We start from the raw sequence: 24,236 nt of genomic DNA, 5'->3' as shown, positions 1-24,236 counted from the left end.
CAAGACCTAAAATGTCTAATTCAGTTTGATAGAAACTTTCATTCTATATGAATACAGGACCATTCTACCATTAACATCATGACAAAAAGGGGGAAGAAAATCAAGCAGATAAAATAAAGGTATGGACCAAAAAATCCGTACACTCTAGACATGATGGAGCAACACGAATTGTTTCTTAATGCTTTAAGCTGTGAATGCCATTGATATCACAAATTAAAGTCAAGATAAGGCAAATGCAAAAATGATTCCTCTGCATAGCCATTTAGCCCCCCTTGCAGACAAAATGCATGTCTTTTTCACCACAAGTGTTACAGCACAATACACAGTATTTATTATTATTTATTTGGTTGATGTGGAGATCTTGTATGATATGATATGCCTTTTTCAGTGATAAGACTACACTAAATGAATTTCTCCATGTGTTTATTCCCTCGTTCCCTTCTATTTTTAGTCGTGTGAAAGTATCAGTTCATTGTAAGGCCATCGGTAATGGAGGCAAAGGCAGAGGCAAAGGCAAAGGCACACTTTGTGCTGGTTCATGGAGCATGTCATGGAGCTTGGTGTTGGTACAAACTTCTTCCTCTTCTCAGAATGGCAGGCCATGATGCCACTGCAATAGATCTTGCTTCTTGTGGGATTCATTCACTGGATGCCCATCAAATTCAAACATGGTCTGATATAAATCAGCCACTGATTGAATTGTTCAACTCTCTTTGTCCCAATGAAAAAGTATGATCTTTGTATCATTTATCTTTTTTTAAATGAAATATATCAATATGCAATAGATCTTGCTTCTTGTAGAATTCACTCCTTAAATGCCCACCAAACTCAAACATGGTCTGATATAAATCAGCCACTTATCTAATTGTTCAACTATGTTCATACTTATGAAAAAGTATGGTCTTTGCACTCCTTTTCTCTTTTTTAATAAAAACATGTCAAAATGCAATAGATCTTGCTTCTTGTAGAATTCGCTGTTTAAATACCCATCAAATTCAGAAATGGTCTGACATAAATCAGCTACTGATGGAATTGTTCAAGTCTCTCTGTCCCCATGAAAATGTATGATCTTTGTATCTCTTATCTTTTTTGTATGACAACATGCATGTCAGTATGCAATAGATCTTGCATCTTGTAGAATTCAGTTCTTAAATGCCCATCAAACTCAAACATGGTCTGATATAAATCAGCCACTTGTCTAGTAGTTCAACTCTCTTCGTCCTTATGAAGAAGTATGATCTTTGCACCATTTCTCTCTTTCTTATAGAAACATGTCAGTATCCAATAGATGTTGCTTCTTGTAGAATTCACTCTTTAAATGCCCACCAAATTCAAACATGGTCTGACATAAATTGGCCGCTGATCGAATTGTTCAACTCTCTTCATTCTTATGAAAAGGTATGATATTTGTACCATTTTTCTTTTAGAAAAGTGTCAGTGTGAAAAGGTATGATATTTGTACCATTTTTCTTTTAGAAAAGTGTCAGTGTGCAATAGATCTTGCTTCTTGTGAAATTCAATCCTTAAATGCCTTTAAATTCTGATATAAATCAGCTACTTATCTAATTGTTCAATTCCCTTCATCCCTATGAAAAAGTATGAACTTTGCACCACTTTTCTTTTTTTCTTTTTTAAATGGAAACATGTCAGTATGCAGTAGATCTTGCTTCTTGTAGAATTCATTCCCTAAATGCCCATCAAATTCAAACATGTTCTGACATAATTCGTCCACTTATCCAATTGTTCAACTCTCCTCATTCCCATATGATCTTTGTACCACTTTTCTCTCTTTTGTTATTGATAGAAGCATGTCAGCATACGTAAGTGTAGCTATTTATATTTTTATATATCTAAACTACAAGCCTCCTTCGACTGAGCACTGAATAGTCATGTGTAAGAATCTAGTCAGTCAAATTCACTAGAGTTCAACCTGACCCAAACACATCTAAGGAATTGGCTTTTCTCCTTCCATACACTCTTAACTCAACACCCATCTGGTTCTAAATGAGTGCAGGTAATACTACTGGGTCATAGTATGGGAGGTATGAATTTGAGCCTAATGATGGAGCAATATCCAGAGAAGATAAGGGCTTCTGTGTTTGTGACAGCATTCATGCCTCTCAGTGGGAGTTCTGCCATGGAAATGATTAACGAGGTGCAAGAGAGAATTGAATCATGGGGAGACACTGAATTCAACATGGGTGAGAATGGAATTCCCATATCATTCAACTTTGGCCCTGATTTCGCAAGGAAGATGTTGTACCAAAATTGCCCAATTGAGGTAAACATTATATATATCTTCTGCCATTGATTTTTAGGTTTCTTGTTGTATGTTATGTTCATGATTAATATGAACAAACTATGGAAGTGCAGGATGTTGCTCTGGGGGAATTGCTCAGGAAGAAGTTTCCTCTAATCCAAGGAGAGGTGGTTTTTACCCAAGAGAAGTATGGAAGGGTTCCAAGGGTCTTTGTCGTAGCCAAGGATGATAAGGCCATTTGTGAAGAGTTGCAGAGGAAAATGATAGCTGAAAACCCTCCTGATAGAGTTTATGAAATTGAAGGCTCAGATCACAGCCCATTCTTTTGCTATCCATCTCCTTTGCTAGAGATTTTGGATGAGATTTCAAGCAGTTATCACTGAATTTAGTGAGAGTGTATGGCTGAAAGCTAAAATAAAGTTGGGGGATTTCTTGAGTATTTTATAGTATTTGTCTGTAGTGTTGTAGCTTTTTCAAAGGATGACTTCACTCTTGTAATTAAGTAACTAACTTTTGATTCATTTAATATATATGATAGTATGTGTCATTGTTTTTAATCTGTTGATGATGGTAGTCTGTATTATTTAATTTTTCATTGTGTCTTTTCTGTTAGAGAATATGAGAGTAATAATATAATTGGCATGTTGTAATGTTGACTTCAGTCCAAATAAAAATATTAATTAATCTAGAATAGTGTGTGAACAAATTTAAATTTTATTTTTATTGTTTTTTTATATTTTATTTTTAAAATAAATTTGATTAATATTAATATTATAGTTTGTAGCATCTATTTTTTAAAATAATACAAAAGTTTAATATATATTTTTAATTATTCATATGAGTAAAATTTAATTAAATAGTATTTAAAATTGGTCCTCTATTCCTTTACAATTGAAATGCTTTTGAAGTCCACTTTATTCTTTTGTGGAGTCTTTTTCTTCATGCATTTTTATGCATTTATGGCCCCTTTTGTACTATTAGCACAAGTAGATGAAATTTTTTTCTTTTTTAAAGAAAGATCAAATTTTGAACCATTTGATTCTAATTTAAAAGTTCTATAAAATTATTATATTTTCATATATTAGAAGGAGGTCAACCTAGGGCATCACATAGCAGCATTTCTACGGCACTGATCTTGTAGATTTTTGTAATTTATATTGCAGTTGCTATCTGTACTGCTCCAGCTATGCCATGTTCTCTATTTTGTATTGTTCTTTCTGTTTCTATTGATACAACTAAGCCATGTATTCTATTTTGTGTCTCTAGCTGATCTTCTTGCATTCTTTAATTGCAACTTTATAACATGCTTTTTTAAATATATAAAAATAACTTTGATGTGTATAAATTAATTTTATTATTGTAAAATAATCATATGTAATATCATTATTGAAACAAATTACAATAATAGTATACATAATCAATTCTTATATTTAGTTCCTAATGTATTTGTAAATTAGAATAAAAACAAAGTCTCTATTCATATAATATTCTCTAAAGTCTCTTATGAAATTCTTAAGAGAATATTTCAAAATTCTAATTGAACATTCACAAGATAGATGTATGTATTTGTATGTGTATGAGGGTTTATATATTACTAATAGTTTCATTCAAATGCACTCTTTGTAGTGCTTACTTGCCTCTAATTTTATTCTTAGGGGGGATTAGGAGAGTTTGTAAGGAGTTGGTTTAAATTTTTGCTTGAAATTGCAACTTCTTTGCAAAGCAAGATATTTTGGCCCGAAGCATGGATGTGGTCAATAAGTACTTGATTGCTACGAGGTACTTGAAGCTTGTTAGACAATTGTTTGGGGGTAGGGATGCCTTGGTGGAAACAAGTGTGGGGCAAATTTTCTTGGCCCAAATGTAAATTTTAAATTTGATTAGTAGTTCAAAATCAATGTCTTACTTGGGATAATTTGTGTAGGTGAAACTTCCATTGTCCCTCTATGTGTGTATTAGATAGTAAAGAGTGTGTTTCTTGTCTTTTCTCTTTGTATTCTTGCTCCAAGGACATTTGACACTTCTAATGGGGGGTTTGGAATGAGGCCTACTAGCATGTCTCCTCTTTGGTTGACTTTTGGGACCATTAAAGTAAGCCTCCAATTAAGACTTATTTTCTTTATGTTGTTTGACCCATTTTCATTATTTGGCATACTTCCTTAGAGAGGAATCATGTGATCTTTTATGATATTAGATGGTCATTCACCCACTCATGGATAATTATTTATTCTCTTCAAGAGTTTGTGTTGACAAAGTCTGACTTTGTTAGAGGTGTGGATAGTGGAGATGTAGATATGTAAAGTTAGCTCACTTTTCCTCTTCATGGAGTTGATCCTTCTCTTGGAGCAAGTGATAGGCAGGTCGTGAGGAATAGATGTAGACATCCTTTGCAAAAGATAAATCGAGAGGGTCATTGGATCCCTCCTCAAAGAGTTTTAAAAACTAATAGTTCTTCTAAGAAGATCTTGATCATGCTAGTATTAGCAAAGTCAGGTGTGATAGCTTAGGTTCTTTTCAGTTTATTTTTCCAATTAATAACGGTCTTCATATGAAAGGTTACATGGAGGATCTAGCAATTTTGTATGTTGCAAATAAAAGTTGAGTCCTTGGATGCAAAAGGATTATTCATGAATTTGATTCTTAGGGGAGGCAATGGCTAGAATATTTGGTTGCCACTTAGCTTTGATTATTAGATAGATTCTTTGGTTATGCACCTCTTTGGAATATGTTACTTTTACTCCCATTCCTAGGGAGTGGAATGGAATATAAAACTATTAGGCCAATATGTCGGTTGGGACTTAGCTTTGGTTATTAGATTATTAGACAATCTTAGGTTGTGTGGCTCTTTAGAATCTAATAGTTTATTCACGTTAGTTGGGAGTGGAATGAAGTAGCAAATTGTTTCACCAAATAATTTTCAAATCAAATTCAAGGTTCAAATATTGTGGACAGGGAAAATTATCTCTAAAACTGTCTCACTTGTTGGCTAAATTAATAGATCATAGCACTTGTTATTTTGTATTTTTCTTTCTATCGAATAATTTTTTACCAATATTTTTATTAATAATGTGTCACTATTTAAAAAGGCCAAAGAAATTGTAATTGATTTTACACTTAAAAAAATAGTTTTTGTCAATGGACCCTTGGTTGAAAGGTTTTTAAAGAGCCCACTAGATCAAGTCTAGCTGAGTACCTGAACTTAGACATTGAATAATAATCAATACTTAGATAATTTTTGAACATAGGTCACCTATTTTATTTAAAATCGACTCTTTATGTGAAATCAATTCTTTTGCTATTATTGGAAAAAGTTAGGAAGTTGAAGTATATTATTCTATTCAAACTTTATTGGAAGTTAGTTTAGGCTGCTAATGTGTATCACTTTGTTTTAGCACTATTTGTGGAAAGTCAATATGTTTTGTATAGATATTATTGAAAATGATTTGTCTACTAGAATGTACCATCCGATTTGAAAACAATTATTCATGTGAATTGTATCACTTCATTTAAACATCATTCAAGTTAAGGCTAGTTATCTAGTAGCCTCCCATGTTCTAGTGATTGTTACTATCGTTATAGATTTATTTATAAAAAGTTTTAAAAAATGATAGTATATGTACTAATAGCAGATCACACATATACTAATAGTTGATCATTTTTTGCTTTCTTGGTTGTTGATTGGCCTGTTTGTGTAGAGTACTATTTTTTTGGGTGAACAACTATTGGGGGTAAACATAAAGATTCCTAGTGAAAGTTTTAAAATGACACTTTTAAAGCCAAAAAGTTAGCTTTAAGTTGTTCACTCACCTACTACTAGGTTCACCCAAAAAATTGACATGAATTAGAAGTTGTAGGTGTACGAAGTTGGCCTAGACCGCTACTAGGTCATCTCTCTTATATATTTTTAGAACAATAACTTTATTAAATTATATAATCAAATTTATTTTGGATCTATTGAAAATTTATATCATAGAATACAAATACATATTTTTCCAAAAATGTAGAGATGCATTTGAAAATTTCAAAAAAAATGAAAAAGATTTTTTATGATAAAATATTACCATTTAAAGAGGAATTTTTCTCAAATACATATTAGTAGTTAGAAAGAAAAAATCTTGTTGATTGGCTCTTGATTTAATTGAGAGTTTGAAAGGTTCTTAATGAGGCCACTAGAGATAAGTATAATTGAGGGCAAAATTCTAACATAAAATTTAAATAAGATGAAACTGAGATCATGCCATGCAACTAATCTTTGAGTTCTTTGATTCGCTTGATCATGCGATATAGATATGTTTCTTTATTCAAAAATATCTATTATATTTTTTTTTTCCATTTTCTTATAAATCAAAATTTAATGATTGATTTATAATAGGTCCAAGCACTTTTCATTTAATAAAAATTCTAGCTCACTAAAGAAAATTAGCAATGGATTCAAAGGCAAAGATAAGGACAAAAGCACATTTAGTGTAGGTTCATGGAGCCTAGTGTTGGTACAAGCTCCTCCCTCTCCTTAGAACAGGAGGCCATAAAGCCACTTCAATAGATCTTGCTTCTTGTGGAATTTACTTCTTAGACACCCATCAAATTCAAATATAGTCAAATGTAAATCAGTCCTTTATTCAATTGTTCAACTTCTTCTTTCTTTAAAGAATACCAAAAAAAAAAAACACGATCTTTCATCATTATTTGATATTTTTCTATTTTTTATGAAAACATGTAAACGTACATAGACATCTAAAATACAAGCCTTTGAATCATTGGGAGACAAAGAATTTATAATAGGAGATAATGGAAATCCCATATCCTCTATGTTTGGCCTTGAATTCTCAATGCAAATGTTGTACCAAAATAACCCAACTGAGGTAACTAGTAGCATATCTTCTACCAAATTTTTTCTTTTTTCTTTTGTGTTTTGAATAATTTGTGTGGGGAAATAAAAGTGCAGAATATTCGGCTAGTGAGTATTTCTTATGAGGAAGTCTTCTCTAATCCAATAAGACTTGGTGTTTGATTAGGAGAGATATGGATGAGTCCCCATAGTTTATTTGGTGGCCAAAGATGATAAAGTCATTTGGGAAAGAGTTTTAGAGTTAAATGATAGCTGAAAATTATGAAATGGGATGCTCAGATCATAATCCACTCTTTTGCTATCCTTGTCATTTGGCTAAGATTTTGGATGAGATTTCAAGTAGCCATCACTATTATAGTTAAAAAAACAATTCAATGGAAATTTGAAGAACATAAAGAAGACAGGAAATTCGAAGAACATAAATCACAATGCAAATAAAGCACAAGATTCTACCTGAATCTGATGCTAATACAGAAATACACGAAGCACACAAAATCCTCTTTCTTTTGAAACCCTTCTTTCCGAAAATCCCTTCTCCAAAATCCTAGTCCCTGCAAAATGAGCTCTAGATCTCTGATAAAGAGTTCTCGCCTAAATTTGGGGCTCTGATTGTGCAATCACGTGAGTGAACTTGTTGATCAAATTATTTTTAATATTTTATTACTTTTTAAAAATATTCATGCACACTTTTTGCAATTTAAAATATCTTTATTAAATTAATTTCTCTCTCTCTCTCTTTAATTAATTTTTGAAGTATTTTTTATAATAATATTTATTAAGTTATAATAATATTTAGCATTTATTTAAAAATGATCTCCGACATATATTATTATTAAATTTAATTAATATTATTAATTTGTAACATTAGAACTATAATTTTATTCTTAAATTTAATTCTTTTATTTAATTAATTTCTCAATTAAATAAATATAATTAAATATTGAAATTATGTAAATAATTTTTCATTAAATAAAATAATTTAATATCTTTTAATTTGATTTAATTAATAGAAAAATCACCATAGACCCACAAGATGAACTATGAAAACCCATCATAACATACAACGTACAAGATCAAACTCAAGGGTTATAATCATGAATTTACATCATATGACAAATTCAGAAGGGTAAACATCTCAGATACTTCTCTTATTTTTTAGGACAAATGGTTTTAAGGATAGGATTCAGACTCAAGAGTTATCTCCCCTCTCTTGCCATTGAGATATTGCGATAGGTACGCTCATCCTAGCAATTCAGGGAAGTCGATACCCAGTACCTACAATCTACATAAAATCCATGCATGTACAAACACATGTATTCTAAACTAAATAGGTAATGACAGGAAGTGGTGCATCGTGTAGATCCCAACTAGTAGGTGACTACGACTCCCTTCCTCAACCACATCAGATACGTCAAACATAAAGAAAACATACACATACAACATACACATGCAAGTATAGGGTAAGTATCCATAGAACAAATATAAATAATCTATCAATCATCATGAAATAATTGGAATCATTCTAAGAAATCATCATCAAAGTATAATCATGCATACATGAAATAACTAGTACCAAAGTAATCTCATCATATACTCAACTAAGTATGAAACAATACCCAAAAATCTAAAAATCAAACACCACTAACCATCAAACATAACATAAGCTGGCCTAAAAGAGTTTGGTAATAATTGAAAAGTAAACTAGGGGTAGGCACTACAATGTGTGTGTGTGTGTGTGTGTGTGTGTGTGTGTGTGTGTGTGTGTGTGTGTGTGTGTGTGTGTGTGTGTGTGTGTGTGTGTGTGTGCAAAGATATCTTGTGGATTGTGGATTATGGATTATAAACAAAAAAGAAACGAAAATATGACATTAGGGCATATGCACAGAGTTGTGGTGCCAAAAAGGTGACATGGTTTTTTTATTTTCCTAATTTCAATAGCACGTGCAGCTATTTGCGTTATCAAAAAGTTATATATGATGGGCTACAGACCCGCAACCCATCATTTTTATGTTCATTTTTTGCTATTCCCACAAAGAACAGTGCATATGCAGGTCAAAAACCCAAGTTTTCACCTTCATTTGCAAATATGCCTCCTCGCAAACGAAATCAAAGACAACAAGCACACCCACGACGACGCCATAAGTGATATTAACTTAACTTTGCATTGTTTGATATTTTTTCATAATGTTTTATAGGTTTTTTATATTGTTTTGTAGGGTTTTTACAAATTTCATTTAGATTTGTTTATTTACTTGGATTTCAATTTATTTTTTACTAGGAAATGTCCATAATCAACCGAAAAATCCACAAGAGCCTCAAAACCCTCAAAACCAAAACCCTCCTCAAGAAGATAAACAAATTTCACAACCTGAACCAATTGCAAAACCTCTGCCAGGCACACAAGAAAATATAATAAATGAAATAGAGAGAGGCAAAACTGAATTAGAAAGACTCATTGCTCGGTTGAAAGAATCTGGACAAACCAATCCAATGAGGGCTCAATTGGCATCATCCTTCGAATCCATTAACACCCAAATAGCCTCAATTAGTGGTTAGTTAGATATTTGGTAGGTTAAAAGGGATGAACAAAAAATATTTTATGCAAATAAATTGTCATATGAAGATGTTAAAAAAAAAAGGAATACCAAAAGGTAGTATATGTGCATTATTTAGAAAATTCAGTGAGCAAAATATTGTTAGAGAGGGTACTAAATGATTCCCCATCCATTGGTGCATACATGATGCTATTAGAGACAATTTTTGGGATAGATGGTGGATGGTTTTTGATGCCCCTCCTTGCAACAATCACGAGGTCCCCATGTATTTTTGGAAGAAATTATATTGTGAGTTTGTCCTTGGGGAGATCCCTAATTATTTTGATCTATTAGAGTCCCAAGGTAGAGGTGGGGGGTCATCATTTGAGAAGTCGGGAGCACGTCATGACCCTAATGTAGTTAGGGCACCTATGGTCAAGCCACAGCACGAGCATGTGACTATTCCTTCAGTTGTGAAGGAACATGTAGAGGCCAACACTCTAGGGACCATTAATGTTTTGACACAGACCCTCATCCATTCCATGAGCCCATTAGTTGAGGGGGAGCCTTCTATGTGTCATGGTCACATGTGCACTTCATGCGGATCCCTATGCACATTTGGCACTCATGCTGGAGATGGTGCGGATGATTGGCTTGTCACCGATCAGTTCCTAAATGAGACATTTGGCATTGACACATAGGTAAATTACAATTATAATTTACTAATTTGATCACATTTCATATGTATAGTGAATGATTAATTAATTAACAGCTATTGACATTGTTCAAAATTCAGGGTCAGAGTGTTGCTAGACCCAGCAGCGATCCTCCAGGCCCATTTTTTGTCCCTTCCACGAGTCCTGAGGTATGTATCGATTTAATCATTTTAATTAATATATATATTTATTACGTAATCATATTAAGGATTGACAAAAAAATTATGCATGTGCATTAGTTCTCCAACGGACCCTCAACCTTTACCACAGACTCGGAGCATAGACATCATATGAGCTTCACATAGGTACAGTTGTTTCATGTTAATTTAATTCATTTGATTATATTTATTTTATGTTTCATGTTAGATGTAACGTGTATTGTATGACATGCAGCTCATGATGTTGGACACACCTCCTCATCTGCGACAGTCTGTTGATAGTGGAGTGGCCGTAGCTATGGCTAGCTCATAGCCACTGACGGAGGTATGAAAGAAGTTTCTTCATTTTAGTTGTTGTTTATAATAGTTAATCTCAAAATTTCTAATGTTAACCTTTGTTTATATATTACTATAGCTTTTATGGTTTTTACACAAGCAGTATGTATGTTAGGCCTACTGATACTCTTTTAATTATGGATCGAAACCTTGTTTTTGTTTTACTAAGTGGTAAGGGGTAGTTTTGTTTAATGGTTATCTACTGATAGCAGGTCAGTTTGTTGTTAAAGGGTCAGCCCCCTAGTTTTGGCTACTTTTAATTCAAAAACTAGGAGTGAAGGTAGAAGTGGCAGTGAAAGAATTAGATAAAGAAGAACTAGGAGCGCATATTGAAGTTAGAAGTAGAGAAGAAGTAGGAAAATCAAATAAAGGTATGAGGACTAAAAGTAGGAGATAATGAAATTAAAAGTAAAGATAGGAATAGAAGATTAGTTGTATTCCAAGTTGATTGCAACTAGGAGTAGGACCTACAAGATGGAAGTTATATGTTTTCTATAAATAATAGTCAAGTTTAAAGATATAATTGGTGATTAGATATACTCACCTTGGTCTAGTAGAGTCATAAGTGTAGGAGAATTTGTGTTTTAAATTAATATTATTCATAGGCCAAAGTCAAATGTTGAACTTGATAATAGAACTAGGCATATCCTTAGGATTCAAAGAGACTATAGTTTTTGGAATCAACACCATCAACTCTCCTTCACTATTTCTTTAGGATGAATGGAACTAGCATAACAAAATTCTACATTCTTTCATTCTCGTCCTCCTCCTCCTCTCATACAAAATAAACTTGGATAAGATAACTTACTAGACTTTTGGATTCATGGCCCTTCTCTCTTCTTTTCATACTCTTATAGCTATGCTAGTGGGATAAATCATTGAGTATTTTCTTATCTTTTATTTTTGCTCTTTCTTTTCTCAAGTGACCACTTGAGCTTTTGCTATAGCTTTTTCAACACGATGCTTGAGATTGAGACATTTTCTTGAGTGAGGTCTCTTCAACTAGTTGACTTGGAATCTTAGTAAGCTTTAGGATTTTGTTGTTCTTTTATGTATCGTTGCAAATGAATGTAATAGTTAATATTCTTGGTTTGGAAGCTTTTGTCCTTTAGCTTGGTGATATTTAATCTCCTTGTAGTTTTTCCAAAATCTTTACCTCTTTCTCTTCTTTTCTTGTACTTTATTGTGTGCATGAGGTGGACACATGCTTCCAATAAAGTGGGGACTACATGTTTCATTTGAAAAAGTAAGAACACTTATTTGGTATTAATTTTAGCCCCATTTTAATATACATTATGGGTTCCTACATTGATTTCACACTCTCCTAACATTCATTGGACCTTCAAATTATTATTTAAGTCCTATATTGATTCATTTTCTTTAAAAACTCAAGGTTACCCTTATCTATAAGTGTGCTTCTCTATTTCAACTTCAATCAAATAATTCCTTTCATTTATTGGACCTTTTCTTACCATTTATGACATGTATTTTCTCTCTAAACCCAAAAATAAGTTGTTAGATCAAATTTCACGCGCTCTAAATATCTTGGACCCACAATCAAAACTTGGGTTGGAATTGGTGGGTATAAGATGACTTTGGTGATATTTACTTGGGTACAATATTTTTGTTGGTGATATGTGTATTTATAAGTGATTATATTTATTGAATTGTTGTAGGGTCTTGTCACGCTTGATCATCCATGAGCATTTGAGGTGAACTTACAGAGTGACTATTTGTTGGTGGTAAGAAAATAATTGATTTTGTGTGTACATATATTTGATTTCAACGTATAATAAGTATTGATTCATATCTACTTTCTTTTTATTAGTTGGAGCTGGAGAAGAGCCTCAACAAGAGGTCGAGTGAGCGTGTTAGGAGGGCCCTATCATCTCCACTATCTCCCTCCACACGACGGCAGAGGACGTCAAGAGACTTGTTTCCTTCCCCTCGTGGGAAGGAAAAGATGTAGTTGATCTAGAAATTTATATATATAGGCATTAGTGGACATATTCGATACACATTTGATGTATATGACATTCTATATTTGATGTATGACATTATTCAACTTATGACATTATTGGTTAATATATATGCTATGTTTGTTCATATACGACATATGATATGATATGTTTGTTCATGTTTGTTCATGTATGACATTAAATTAGATATGTTCGTGTATGACATTAAATTAGATATGTGCATGTATGAAATTAAATTCAATACCTAATGTATTCAAAACTTTGATAGAATATTGATTAACAATAAACTTTACAATTGTTTAAGCATAAGTTAATCATTTGCAATATGTCATCGTCATATGATTTATGATCTTGTTCATGTTTAAAGTTTTCCTTCTCTATCATTTATTTATCAAGTTTAATTCAATACCTAATTAGTTTGAATTTTTGATACAATAGTAGAGAAAAGATGGATTATTTGCAAAAAAAAGTCATTTTAAAAATCATAAATGCGACATAATCACTGATAGTTTTATGTGTTTTCATACATTAATGATTGTAACATAATCACTAGTTGATTGGAATGTGTTGTTATTATTCTATAGTAACTAAATTAAGGTAAAAATAAGAGTTTAATTAATAGTTGTGATGTATAGGAAAGAGAGATATCTCACATGAGAGGGGGATGAGTCTAAGATGGCACATAAGATACTTGTAAGAGGGAGCTATACTTGTTAACGAATTTACAATGCATGTTATGGAAAATCATAAAGCATCTTTAAAAGGAAATAAAAGAGTATGACAAGTGGAAGGAACATGTTTTGTAGACTCGTATTCAAATTTGGGTGTTGATTTTCTAATAAAGGATTCAAGCACTACAATTTGGTAGTTTTGGCTCATGTTATCCTTGTATCTCACTCTCTCTTATTCCCCCCCCACTCCCCCCTCTTCATATTTTTATTTTTTCCATATCTATGTAGCCATCTATCCTCTTCATCTCCCCCTCACTAATGTAGAGATGTTGAGCAAGAAGTGAGGTTTAAGCACTTTCTTGTTCCTAATCTACCAAACTAAACTTGTGGCCTTCCTAACATCTCACTCCTTTAGGATATCATTTTTTGTGGCATATCTAAAGTGATAGGGTCATTTGTGAACTCCTCCAAGGTGAGTATTTCTCCAATCAAGATCTTGCACCTTTTTGTTTTAGGGACACTAGCCCTATTCCAAGCCAATAACTATAACTCTTCACCAATGGCTTCACCAACCCCAAGTTTCTATTGGGACACCCTCCTTATGTTGAATTGATTGAGAATCAACTCTTGGTTTAACCCTCCAATTGTCATACAGTACAAAATGTTGACTATCATAGAATTCCTTGTAGGTCTCCTAATCTGATTTTCTGGACTTAAATTCCTCTTAGGTTGAAATCTAACTATTCTATGGGTAGATTCAAACCCCCTTTGGAAATTTATTTAAGACTCCAAATCCTAGATTCCCAATTCCATTCCTGTAGCACCTAACCCATGTAAAGTACATAGACCTAATAAGGTCACACTAGGTTTGGTTTTCAAAGTAATTACTAGATAATTGGTGCATGAATTGGTGCATGGCCTCAGACCTCCTCTATTCACCAATATTTATCATCTTCAAATTATGATGAAACACAATAATGTTTCCACTTTTTTTCTATTATATATTCCCCCTTATGAAAATACTCATAGAACTAATAAATCATTCATCTCCTCCTTGCAACACTTCTCTACTTCATGTCTTTGCTTGACTCATATCTTAACTATAACACTTCTCTCCCTAAGTAGCATTCGCCAATAATTCATTTATCCCCCTTTGACTCATATCTTCTATTTTTACATCACTACCTTTGATATAAGTCCATTCAATATTTTATCTTCATTAACAATTTATCAATGTTTTAAACTAAATTTCCAATGTTGTTAACTAAATTTCCCCTTTTCTTAACATCTTTAAAGTTAGTCAATATTGATTATCCATTGTCACATAGGAATAGGACGAGGTTGGGGATAGGTTTTACCCTGCCACTCGAAGCTAACGGGGTAGACAATTTGATCCCACGATGAAAGGTGAGAGAGATTTGGCAGTTGGCAACTTTGTACTAGCCAACACTACAAGTTTCAGCATCACCCGAGATGGCATTGTAAAATGAAAATGGAATGTGATCTCCAAAAAGTGAGAGAGGTTACTATAGGCCTCTACAACACGGTCCTATAGGAATTGGAATCACATCCATACCTCGTACGAGCTCCAAGATATGCCCTGTCAAAGATCGTAGTCCTATGGGATTTAGTGACCCTTGGGGACATTTCGGTTCGACGTGCTCGAGAACATTCGAGCACTGAAGGGGATAGGATGAGGTTGAGGATAGGGTTTACTTAGTCGCCCAGATCTAACAGAGTAGATAGTTTGACCCCACAACGAAAGGTGAGAGAGATTTGGTAGTTGGCAACTTTGTACTAGCCAACACTGCAAGTTTCAACATCACTCGAGATGGCATTGTAAAATGAAAATGGAATGTGATCTCCAAAAAGTGAGAGAGGTTATTGTAGGTATCTGCAACATGGTCTTGTAGGAACTAGAATCACATCCATACCTTGCACGAGCTCCGAGATATGCCCCGTCAAAGATTGCAGCCCTATGGGATTTAGTGACCCTTGGGGACATTCTGGTTCGGCCTGCTTGAGAACGTTTGAGCACTAAAGGGGATAGGAAAAGCTTGAGGATAGGGTTTACTTGGCCACTCGAAGCTAATGGAGTAGACAATTCGATCCCACGATGAAAGGTGAGAGAGATTTGGCAGTTTGCAACTTTGCACTAGCCAACACCGCAAGTTTCAACATCACCCGAGATGGCATTGTAAAATGAAAATGGAATGTGATCTTCAAAAAGTGAGAGAGGTTATTGTAGACCTCTACAACATGGTCTTGTAGGAACTAGAATCGTATCCATACCTCACATGAGCTCCAAGATATGCCCCATCAAAGATCGTAGCCCTATGGGATTTAGTGACCCTTGGGGACATTCCAGTTCAGCATGCCCAAGAATGTTCGAGCACTGAAGGGGACATGATGAGGTTGAGGATAGGGTTTACCCAGCCACCTAGAGCTAATGAAGTAGACAGTTCGATCCCATGACCAAAGGTGAGAGAGATTTGGTAATTTGCAACTTTGTACTAGCCAACACTGCAAGTTTCAGCATCACCTGAGATGGCATTGTAAAATGAAAATGGAATGTGATCTTCAAAAAGAGAGAGACAATATTGTAGGCCTCTACAACACAGTCCTGTAGGGACTAGAATCACATCCATACCTCACACGAGCTCCGAGATATGCCCCGTCAAAGATCGCAGCCCTATGGGATTTAGTGACCCTTGGGGAAATTTCGGTTCGGCGTGCCCGAGAACATTCGAGCACTGAAGGGGATAGGATGAGGTTGAGGATAGGATTTACCCAGCCACCCAGAGCTAACAAAGCAGATAGTTTGATCCCACGACGAAAGGTGAGAGAGCTTTGGCAGTTGGTAACTTTGTACTAGCCAACACTGCAAGTTTCAGCATCACCCGAGATGGTGTTGTAAAATGAAAATGGAATGTGATCTCCAAAAAGTGACAAAGTTTATTGTAGGTCTCTACAACATGGTCCTATAGGAACTAGAATCACATCCATACCTCGCACGAGCTTTGAGATATGCCCCGTCAAAGATCGCAGCCCTATGGGATTTAGTGACCCTTGGGGACATTCCGGTTTGGCATGCTCGAGAACATTCGAGCACTGAAGGGGACATGACGAGGTTGAGGATAGGGTTTACCTGACCACTCAGAGCTAACAGAGTAGACAATTTGATCCCACGATGAAAGGTGAGAGAGATTTGGTAGTTGGCAACTTTGTACTAGCCAACACTGCAAGTTTCAGCATCACTCGAGATGGCGTTGTAAAATGAAAATAGAATGTGATCTCCAAAAAGTGACAAAGGTTATTGTAGGTCTCTGCAACACAGTCCTGTAGGAACTAAAATCACATCCATACCTCAAATGAGCTTCGAGATATGCCCCGTCAAAGATCGCAGCCCTATGGGATTTAGTGACCCTTGGGGACATTCCGGTTCGACGTGCCCGAGAATGTTCGAGCACTGAAGGGGATAGGAAGAGGTTGAGGATAGGGTTTACTCAGCCACCCAGGGCTAACGAACCAGACAGTTCGATCCCATGATGAAAGGTGAGAGAGATTTGGCAGTTTGCAACTTTGTACTAGCCAACACTGTAAGTTTCAGCATCACCCGATATGGCATTATAAAATGAAAACGGAATGTGATCTTCAAAAAGTGAGAGAGGTTATTGTAGGCCTCTACAACACGATCTTGTAGGAACTAGAATTGCATACATACTTTGCACGAGCTCCAAGATATGCACCATCAAAGATCGCAGCCCTATCAGATTTAGTAACCCTTGGGGACATTTCGGTTCAGCGTGCCCGAGAATGTTTGAGCACTGAGGGGGATAGGATGAGGTTGAGGATAGGGTTTACCCAGCCACCTGGAGCTAACAGAGCAGACAGTTCGATCCCATGACGAAAGGTGAGAGAGATTTGGCAGTTTGCAACTTTGTACTAGCCAACACTACAAGTTTCAACATCACTCGAGATGGCGTTGTAAAATGAAAAAAAAATGTGATCTTCAAAAAGTGAGAGAGGTTATTGTAGTCCTCTGCAACATGGTCTTGTAGGAACTAGAATCACATCAATACCTTGCATGAGCTCCAAGATATGCCCTATCAAAGATTGCAGCCCTATGGGATTTAGTGACCCTTGGGGACATTATGGTTCGGCGTGCCCGATAATGTTTGAGCACTAAAGGGGATAGGACAAGGTTGAGGATAGGGTTTACTCGACCACCCGGAGCTAACAGAGTAGATAGTTAGATCCCACGACGAAAGGTGAGAGAGATTTGGCAGTTTGCAACTTTGTACTAGCCAACACTGCAAGTTTCAGCATCACTCGAGATGGCATTGCAAAATGAAAAAGGAATGTGATCTCCAAAAAGTGACAGAGGTTATTGTAGGTCTCTTCAACATGGTCCTGTAGGAACTAGAATCGCATCCATACCTCGCACGAGCTCCGAGATATGCCCCGTCAAAGATCGCAGCCCTATGGCATTTAGTGACCCTTAGGGACATTTCGGTTCGACGTGCCCGAGAATGTTCGAGCACTGAAGTGGATAGGAGGAGGTTGAGGATAGGGTTTACCCAGCCACCCAGAGCTAACGGAGCAGACAGTTTGATCCCACGACGAAAGGTGAGAGAGATTTGGCAGTTGGCAACTTTTTACTAGCCAACATTACAAGTTTCAGCATCACCCAAGATGGTGTTGTAAAATGAAAATGAAATGTGATATCCAAAAGGTGAGAGAGGTTATTGTAGGCCTTTGTAACATGGTCCTATAGGAACTAGAATCGCTTCCATACCTTGCATGAGCTCTGAGATATGCCCTGTCAAAGATCGCAACCCTATTGCATTTAGTGACCCTTGGGGACATTCTGGTTCGGCATGCCCAAGAACGTTCGAGCATTGAAATGGATAGGATGAGGTTGAGGATAGGCTTTACCCAACCACCCAGAGCTAACAGAGTAGATAGTTCGATCCCACGACCTTTTTTCCACTAAGTTGCAAGTTTGAGCAACTTTTATAACTTTCAACAATGCAACTTTGCACAAAAAGTGCAATTTTTACATTTTTCACTTGATTCCAATTCTATGACTTAGAAAAGGTTTAGCAATAGTAAAACCTCAAATTAATATAGGAATATAGATAGTTTTATGGTTATTTCATAAAAGTTGCTAAATTGTTGCAAAAGTTGCAATTTTTGCATTGACAACATTTGGGTGAATTATGCATTTTGGCTTGGAGGGTATGGAAACTGAAAGGTGTTGATGGGAACATGCTAGATAGGGTAGAACAAACCTATTAAAGCCTAAAAACATCTTAGAGTTGACTGTTTGTAGGATTTTCCCATCAGGACCTAGAAGGGTCACTTGGCACATTGTTACAAATTTACTCATTTTGGGTTGTTACTTGGGTCCATCACCCTATCCTCTGCATCAGGATTGATCCTAGGTTAGGGGTGGATAGAAAAGACCTATAAAGGTATTAAATAATGTAATAAGGCTATCGAAGCCTCTAAAAGATGTAAAAGGCACTAAAAGTGTAATATTTTGTAAAATTGCCAACATGGCAATATAAGCCAAAATGGGCTTAATCAAGTCATGTAAAGGGTCCAACAGAAGGTTTCATTTGGTTTTGAGAGTCTAAATGAGTTTAAAACCTCATTCCCACATGTGGGAGACAAGTTTGGGTAGTCAAAATTGATTTCTCCAAAGGTGGATTTAGTGTTTTCTCTAAACAAGAGTTTCATTTTACATTGGAAGTCATCTAATATAACCAAAGTGAAGGTGTTTGAACCATTTTGGGATTCTAGAGACATTGCAAAGTAAGATTTCTAGAAAACCCTAGGGTAAAGGGGCTAGAAAGGAGGGTTTTTTAAAAACCATTGTAAAGTTGATCATGAGACCAAAAAAAAAAAGAATCCTTGCATTTGAGTCATCTCTTAAGACTATTTTGGGTCATCGGAGTTCCAAAAGTCAAGGGATTGTGAGTTGCTTTGTAAATGGCCTTAAACTAGGCCTAGTTGGCAGACTGAAATAGCCAATTTTGAGTCTTTATAATAGTTGGTATGTACTAGGTGCATGGTGCATGGTAATCTAGCCTTTTGGTGTTGTCAGTTTTGATTTTTCTAGAAAATCAGTTTCAGTTTGGTATTGGAAATAGTTTGGTTTGGAGTTGGAGGACAAATGATGGGGAGGATCTTGAACAAGGTTCTAGCTTCAACTAGTAGAACTCACCCCAGGCTTTCTCCTAGCCTCTTAGGGTATTTCTCCTATACCCTATTCCAACGGAATCTTCTCTCTATTCCCTTATTACACTAATCCCCACCAATCAACTCAAAACTCTATTTCACCATGGGGTCTCCCTAGTGCTCTCATTGCACCGTTCTTCACAACTGGCTTCCAAGAGTGCATTCTTGGCTATATTGAATTCCAAGGCTTGTATTAGGTCTCATTCAATAGTTTTTAGGATCATTAAGTGGATTGGAGTATTGGTTTTCCAATCGATTTACAGATTGCATAGTTAAGAGGGCTACTAGGACTAATAACAAATTAGGCCTCCAAAACTAATTTTTGGCTTATATCTCCTCAAACCCTTAAGAAGAACTCAAACAAATTTATGATCTGCGTACCCTTTTGGCTCCCCTTGAAGATTTTTTAGGTCTGCAACACCCAGGTCATCCATACAAGGGATTCCAAAAAATATGCCTATTTACAAGGGTTTCTTGTTTGTATGAACATGAATATGGAGGGTTTTTCCTTCCACCACTCAAATGGACTCTAAATGACTAATATTTTGGAATTAATTTCCTTCACTCACCACTCTTGCCTTCCATGAATTTGTATTGCACCCAACTGATAGGGCGAGAAGGGATGAATCAATCACTGATTCATGTTTCCAATCTACTTTTGAGACTTAGGGTGTCCTCCAAGATCACCACATGGATTTATAGGATCTTTTTCAAGAAAATATCCCCCAATCCTAAAACCTTCTCCACTATCTTGAGAAGTTTTCACTTCTTGCTACGTGCCAAGCTGCCATTCTCAAATGAAGATCATTGAAAACCTTCAATCAAAGTAGGTCTTCTTGACCAATCTTACCAACCACTTGTAGTATCATGGAAGGAGTCTCACATCCTTGTAATGTATTCCTTTATCATGTCAAAATAGGTTGTTGAAGCCTTCTTCTTTACTGATTTCACCAAATTGCTCCAAAATAAAGCTACAAGGAATCAAAGGACAACATGTTGTCCTATCTTGTTTGTTGGCCAAATGGATTGGTGGAGCACTATCCTTTCACCCAAAGAATCTCCTTTCACTCCTCTTCCAACCTCCTTCAACAACCTGCAACAAAATCCACAATCTTGCAATGTAAAATGCTTATTTATGCAACTCTTCCCTAACAGCGCTTGCTTTGGCTCGCCTAGGGCAAGAGATTAAAAATGCTTGCCAGCATTTTGAAGGGCCCTGCTTTTTCTTGCATATAGTAAATTGAGTCTACTGACTATCCCCAAAAGGCTGTACAATTCCTACAATGGGATAGTGAGTTATCTCATTTTCTTTACAAAGTGTTGTAAACTGGACAGCAAACTACCTAAAAACAAAAGATTTTTATAACTACCGAACGAAATGCTTTCAAGCCAAACTTCCTAAATAAAAATTGTTCTAAATCATTCCATCTAACATTATATCAGGTACAAAACACAAAAAAAATGAAGGAAAACGTCAAAACTGAAAAAAAATAAATGTCTTTTTGCTCTCAAAACGCATGCTACAGCACTTGTTTTATTCAAAATGACAACTTCTTCCTCACTTTAGGGTTTGGGAAGTCATTTATACTTCCTCCTAGGTCTTTTCCTCACCTCCTAATTTTTTGCATCAGCCTCTTTATGTTTTAAAGAAAAAAACTCCAATTTCTAGGAAAGGACAGCATTTTTTTCAAAAATTGCAAAATTGCAATAGAGCAACTTTTGCAATTTTTCTTGCTTACATGCCTTTTTACACTTCCAACTTGTCAAATAGGTCACCCCTTAGCAATTTCATGCTAGAGACCCTTTCGTAAGTTAGTTACTCATCACTTAAGCTACCCATTACCCCATGGTAAGGTATACCTTGCCTTTTAGGCCATTTTGCACTCTACCTAGGACATTTTGACTTCCTACACCCCAACTACCACACTTAGGAAGAAGTCAATAGTAGGAAGAAGAAGTTCTTGACTACTAGCCCCTTTTTTAACATGGTTGCTAAGAGAAAGTACAAACCTAATGTGGAAGGTAAGAATTATTGTTTGGGTAGGAAGAATAATAAAGAAATAAGAGAATTGGCAAGTAAAGTTGATATAGTAAATGGGAGACAATTCACCATCTAGGAGAGTTGTAACAAAAGTTATAAAGGAATATCATATCATAGAATATTATAGGATTGAATGCTCCTCATAAGAAGGATATTTTGTGGAATGTGGTTTGGTAGCATAAATAGGATGTGATTTTGGTGCAAGAAACTAAGATGACTAGAGATAAAGGGGAAATGCTTTCTTTCTTCAAAATGGAAATTGTTGCTTTGTAGGTGATATTTTCCTTTATAATATGTCATGTATGTTCAAGGAAAGGTGAAGTAACCTTTGTTTGAATTTGGAAGTGGTTGGAGAAGGCACTTTGAGAAAGCCCTAGTTTTGAAGGGTAATTAGGCCTATTTTGTTGAATCCATAGTGTTGGATCAAATAGTTGGTCCAAAGGAACTACAACTGAGATTTCTATATGTTGTCATACTCCAATAGTAGTATTTGTAACTATAATTTACTTGTATGGGGTTTGGGAGAAATTGGTGAAAATAAGGAATTACTTGATTCATAGCGATACTAAGATCAAGCCTAAATAATGTCCAAGGGATTTTGAATAAACCTATTAAAGATATGCATCTAGACTATTGGAACAACCTAATTGAGATATTTGAAGACCTTAGAAAGAGTTGGGACAAGCCAATAAATTTGGTAACCCAATTTGAACCTTTGGAGGGACCCTTGTGGAGAAGGGTAGGTATTTAGTTTAATGGTTTGAATCTATTCTTGAAACAAGTCATTTTCTGAATGTTTATTACTTCTTGAGGATCTAGTTTGACTCCTCAAATCATTGGTATCAAATCTAGTAGATCTATTGGGGGGTGCAAAATTAGTTACTCGTGTTGTAGATTGTTATATTGAGAAGATGCCTCCAAAAAAAAAATATAGAAGGAGATACAAGAGCCGATATAAGCTACTAAAATAATGGATAGAGAGTTGAGGAAACAAAGAGACTAAGATGCAATAAGGTAATGAGAACTGAGACAAGTAAGCAAGTAAAATGCAACCATCTTGGAAATCTTGGAAGCTTTGGAAAGGATTCCTATGAGGGATGTGCATGAAGAACAAGAAAGTGATGCTTAAGCACTTGAGAATCCTCATGGAGAGGATGGAGGGGACTTAGATCTTGAAGAAAGAAGGATGATAAGGTTGTTGAAGATATTTCAATGTGGTAGAAGAAAGACAATAATTGATTTCCATATCTATCATGGCAAGATAGATAGTGAAGAGCTTTTGGGGTTGATGTGGTGGAGTAGTGTAATGGAAAAGAGGTTTTGTAAGGGTGGAACAAACATGACCAAATGGTGAAGGATGTGCCTCTTCCATCAAATAATACAATCCAAAAATAGAGGATACGGAATAACTTGAAAGAAAAGGAGATGGGTTTGATGACTTACATAGAGGAATTTCACAAGTTGAGCATAAGAGGTGGATTAGAGCATAAAGATGAATATGTTGCAAGGTATCTTAATGGGCTCATATAAAACTTGCAAAATGGGATTACCTTGATTTTTCCTAAGATGCTTAGAGATAGTTTCCAAATGGCTATAAGTGCATAAGATATGGTCAATAGGAAGAAAGAGAGACAAGAAGGTGGTAGAGGAAATGCAAACAAAGGAAGGGGAAGAAAAACCAATAATATAGGAATAGGACAAGGAAGAAATGACAAGGGTAATGAATCTTTCTTTCTTATCAAAGAGGAGGCTATAGATTTGGAGGAAGATTTTGTTTAGGTAGAGGAACATGGATGTTTATAGGAAGGGTAGGGAACACATCAATTAAGTGTCAATTAAATGATCAAGGTGAAAGGAAGATTAAGAAGAGGGTCAAGAAGTTAGAGCACATAGAGGTTCAGATCCTTATCTTTAACTAATTTTAGAGACTAAAGGATAAATGTTGATTTTTATAAGGGGAAAACAAAAAAAAGTGAAATCAAAGCTATTAATTTTTAGAGCACAATATAAGAGTCAAGATAAGTTGTGAATGACAAGAATTCATCTAGGTTCCAATGATAGTTTAGTTTCATATGAAATGGTGAACAATTTATATTTGGAATGGTCACCACACAATAGGTCGTATAGAGCATCACATGTAAGTAGTGATGATTTTCTTAAAAGATAGATGACTATGAGGTGACTATCCTGAATTGAATGACATCTCTAGGAATTGATTGGAATCTAGTTCTATATGATTGTGCTCTACTTTAAACAAATGGAAGTTCTGAACATTGTAAATCTGTTTCAAGTCATTAGAATATGACTTCCTAGAAGTATATACTTATAACTATTTTAAACTATGTCAAACTCTTCATGAAAGCTATGACCCAAATGCATCACCATTGTGTTGAATCTTCTAATATAAATCTCCATTAAAATATGTTTGTTGGTGTAAACCTGTGAG

General features: G+C 35.3%; 1 protein-coding gene and 1 pseudogene across 1 annotated transcript; both read left to right on the top strand.

Annotated features, from left to right (window-relative positions):
- Positions 1 to 459: 459 nt before the first annotated feature.
- Positions 460 to 2,817, top strand: LOC149551409 (methylesterase 1-like). Its single transcript, XM_089786923.1, has 3 exons — positions 460 to 729; positions 2,015 to 2,281; positions 2,374 to 2,817. Exons 1-3 carry the CDS (start codon positions 490 to 492, stop codon positions 2,641 to 2,643), a joined length of 777 nt encoding a protein of 258 aa, XP_089643049.1. The 5' UTR covers positions 460 to 489; the 3' UTR covers positions 2,644 to 2,817.
- A 1,187-nt stretch (positions 2,818 to 4,004) lies between these two features.
- On the top strand, positions 4,005 to 7,471 carry LOC149551408 (methylesterase 8-like; annotated as a pseudogene).
- The last annotated feature ends 16,765 nt before the right edge of the window (positions 7,472 to 24,236 follow it).

This window comes from Cupressus sempervirens, chromosome 6, assembly GCF_028749045.1.
Source record: "Cupressus sempervirens isolate cs-2001-9-10 chromosome 6, ASM2874904v1, whole genome shotgun sequence".
NCBI classification, from domain to species: Eukaryota; Viridiplantae; Streptophyta; class Pinopsida; order Cupressales; family Cupressaceae; genus Cupressus; species Cupressus sempervirens.
This window is presented reverse-complemented; position numbering and strand designations above follow the sequence as displayed.

Bases quoted from the DNA above. Each gene is read 5' to 3' on its own strand.
- LOC149551409 (XM_089786923.1), top strand. From the start codon at position 490: ATGGAGGCAAAGGCAGAGGCAAAGGCAAAGGCACACTTTGTGCTGGTT. The intron at 730-2,014 runs GTATGATCTTTG...AAATGAGTGCAG, and splicing joins CTCTTTGTCCCAATGAAAAA to GTAATACTACTGGGTCATAG. The intron at 2,282-2,373 runs GTAAACATTATA...ATGGAAGTGCAG, and splicing joins ACCAAAATTGCCCAATTGAG to GATGTTGCTCTGGGGGAATT.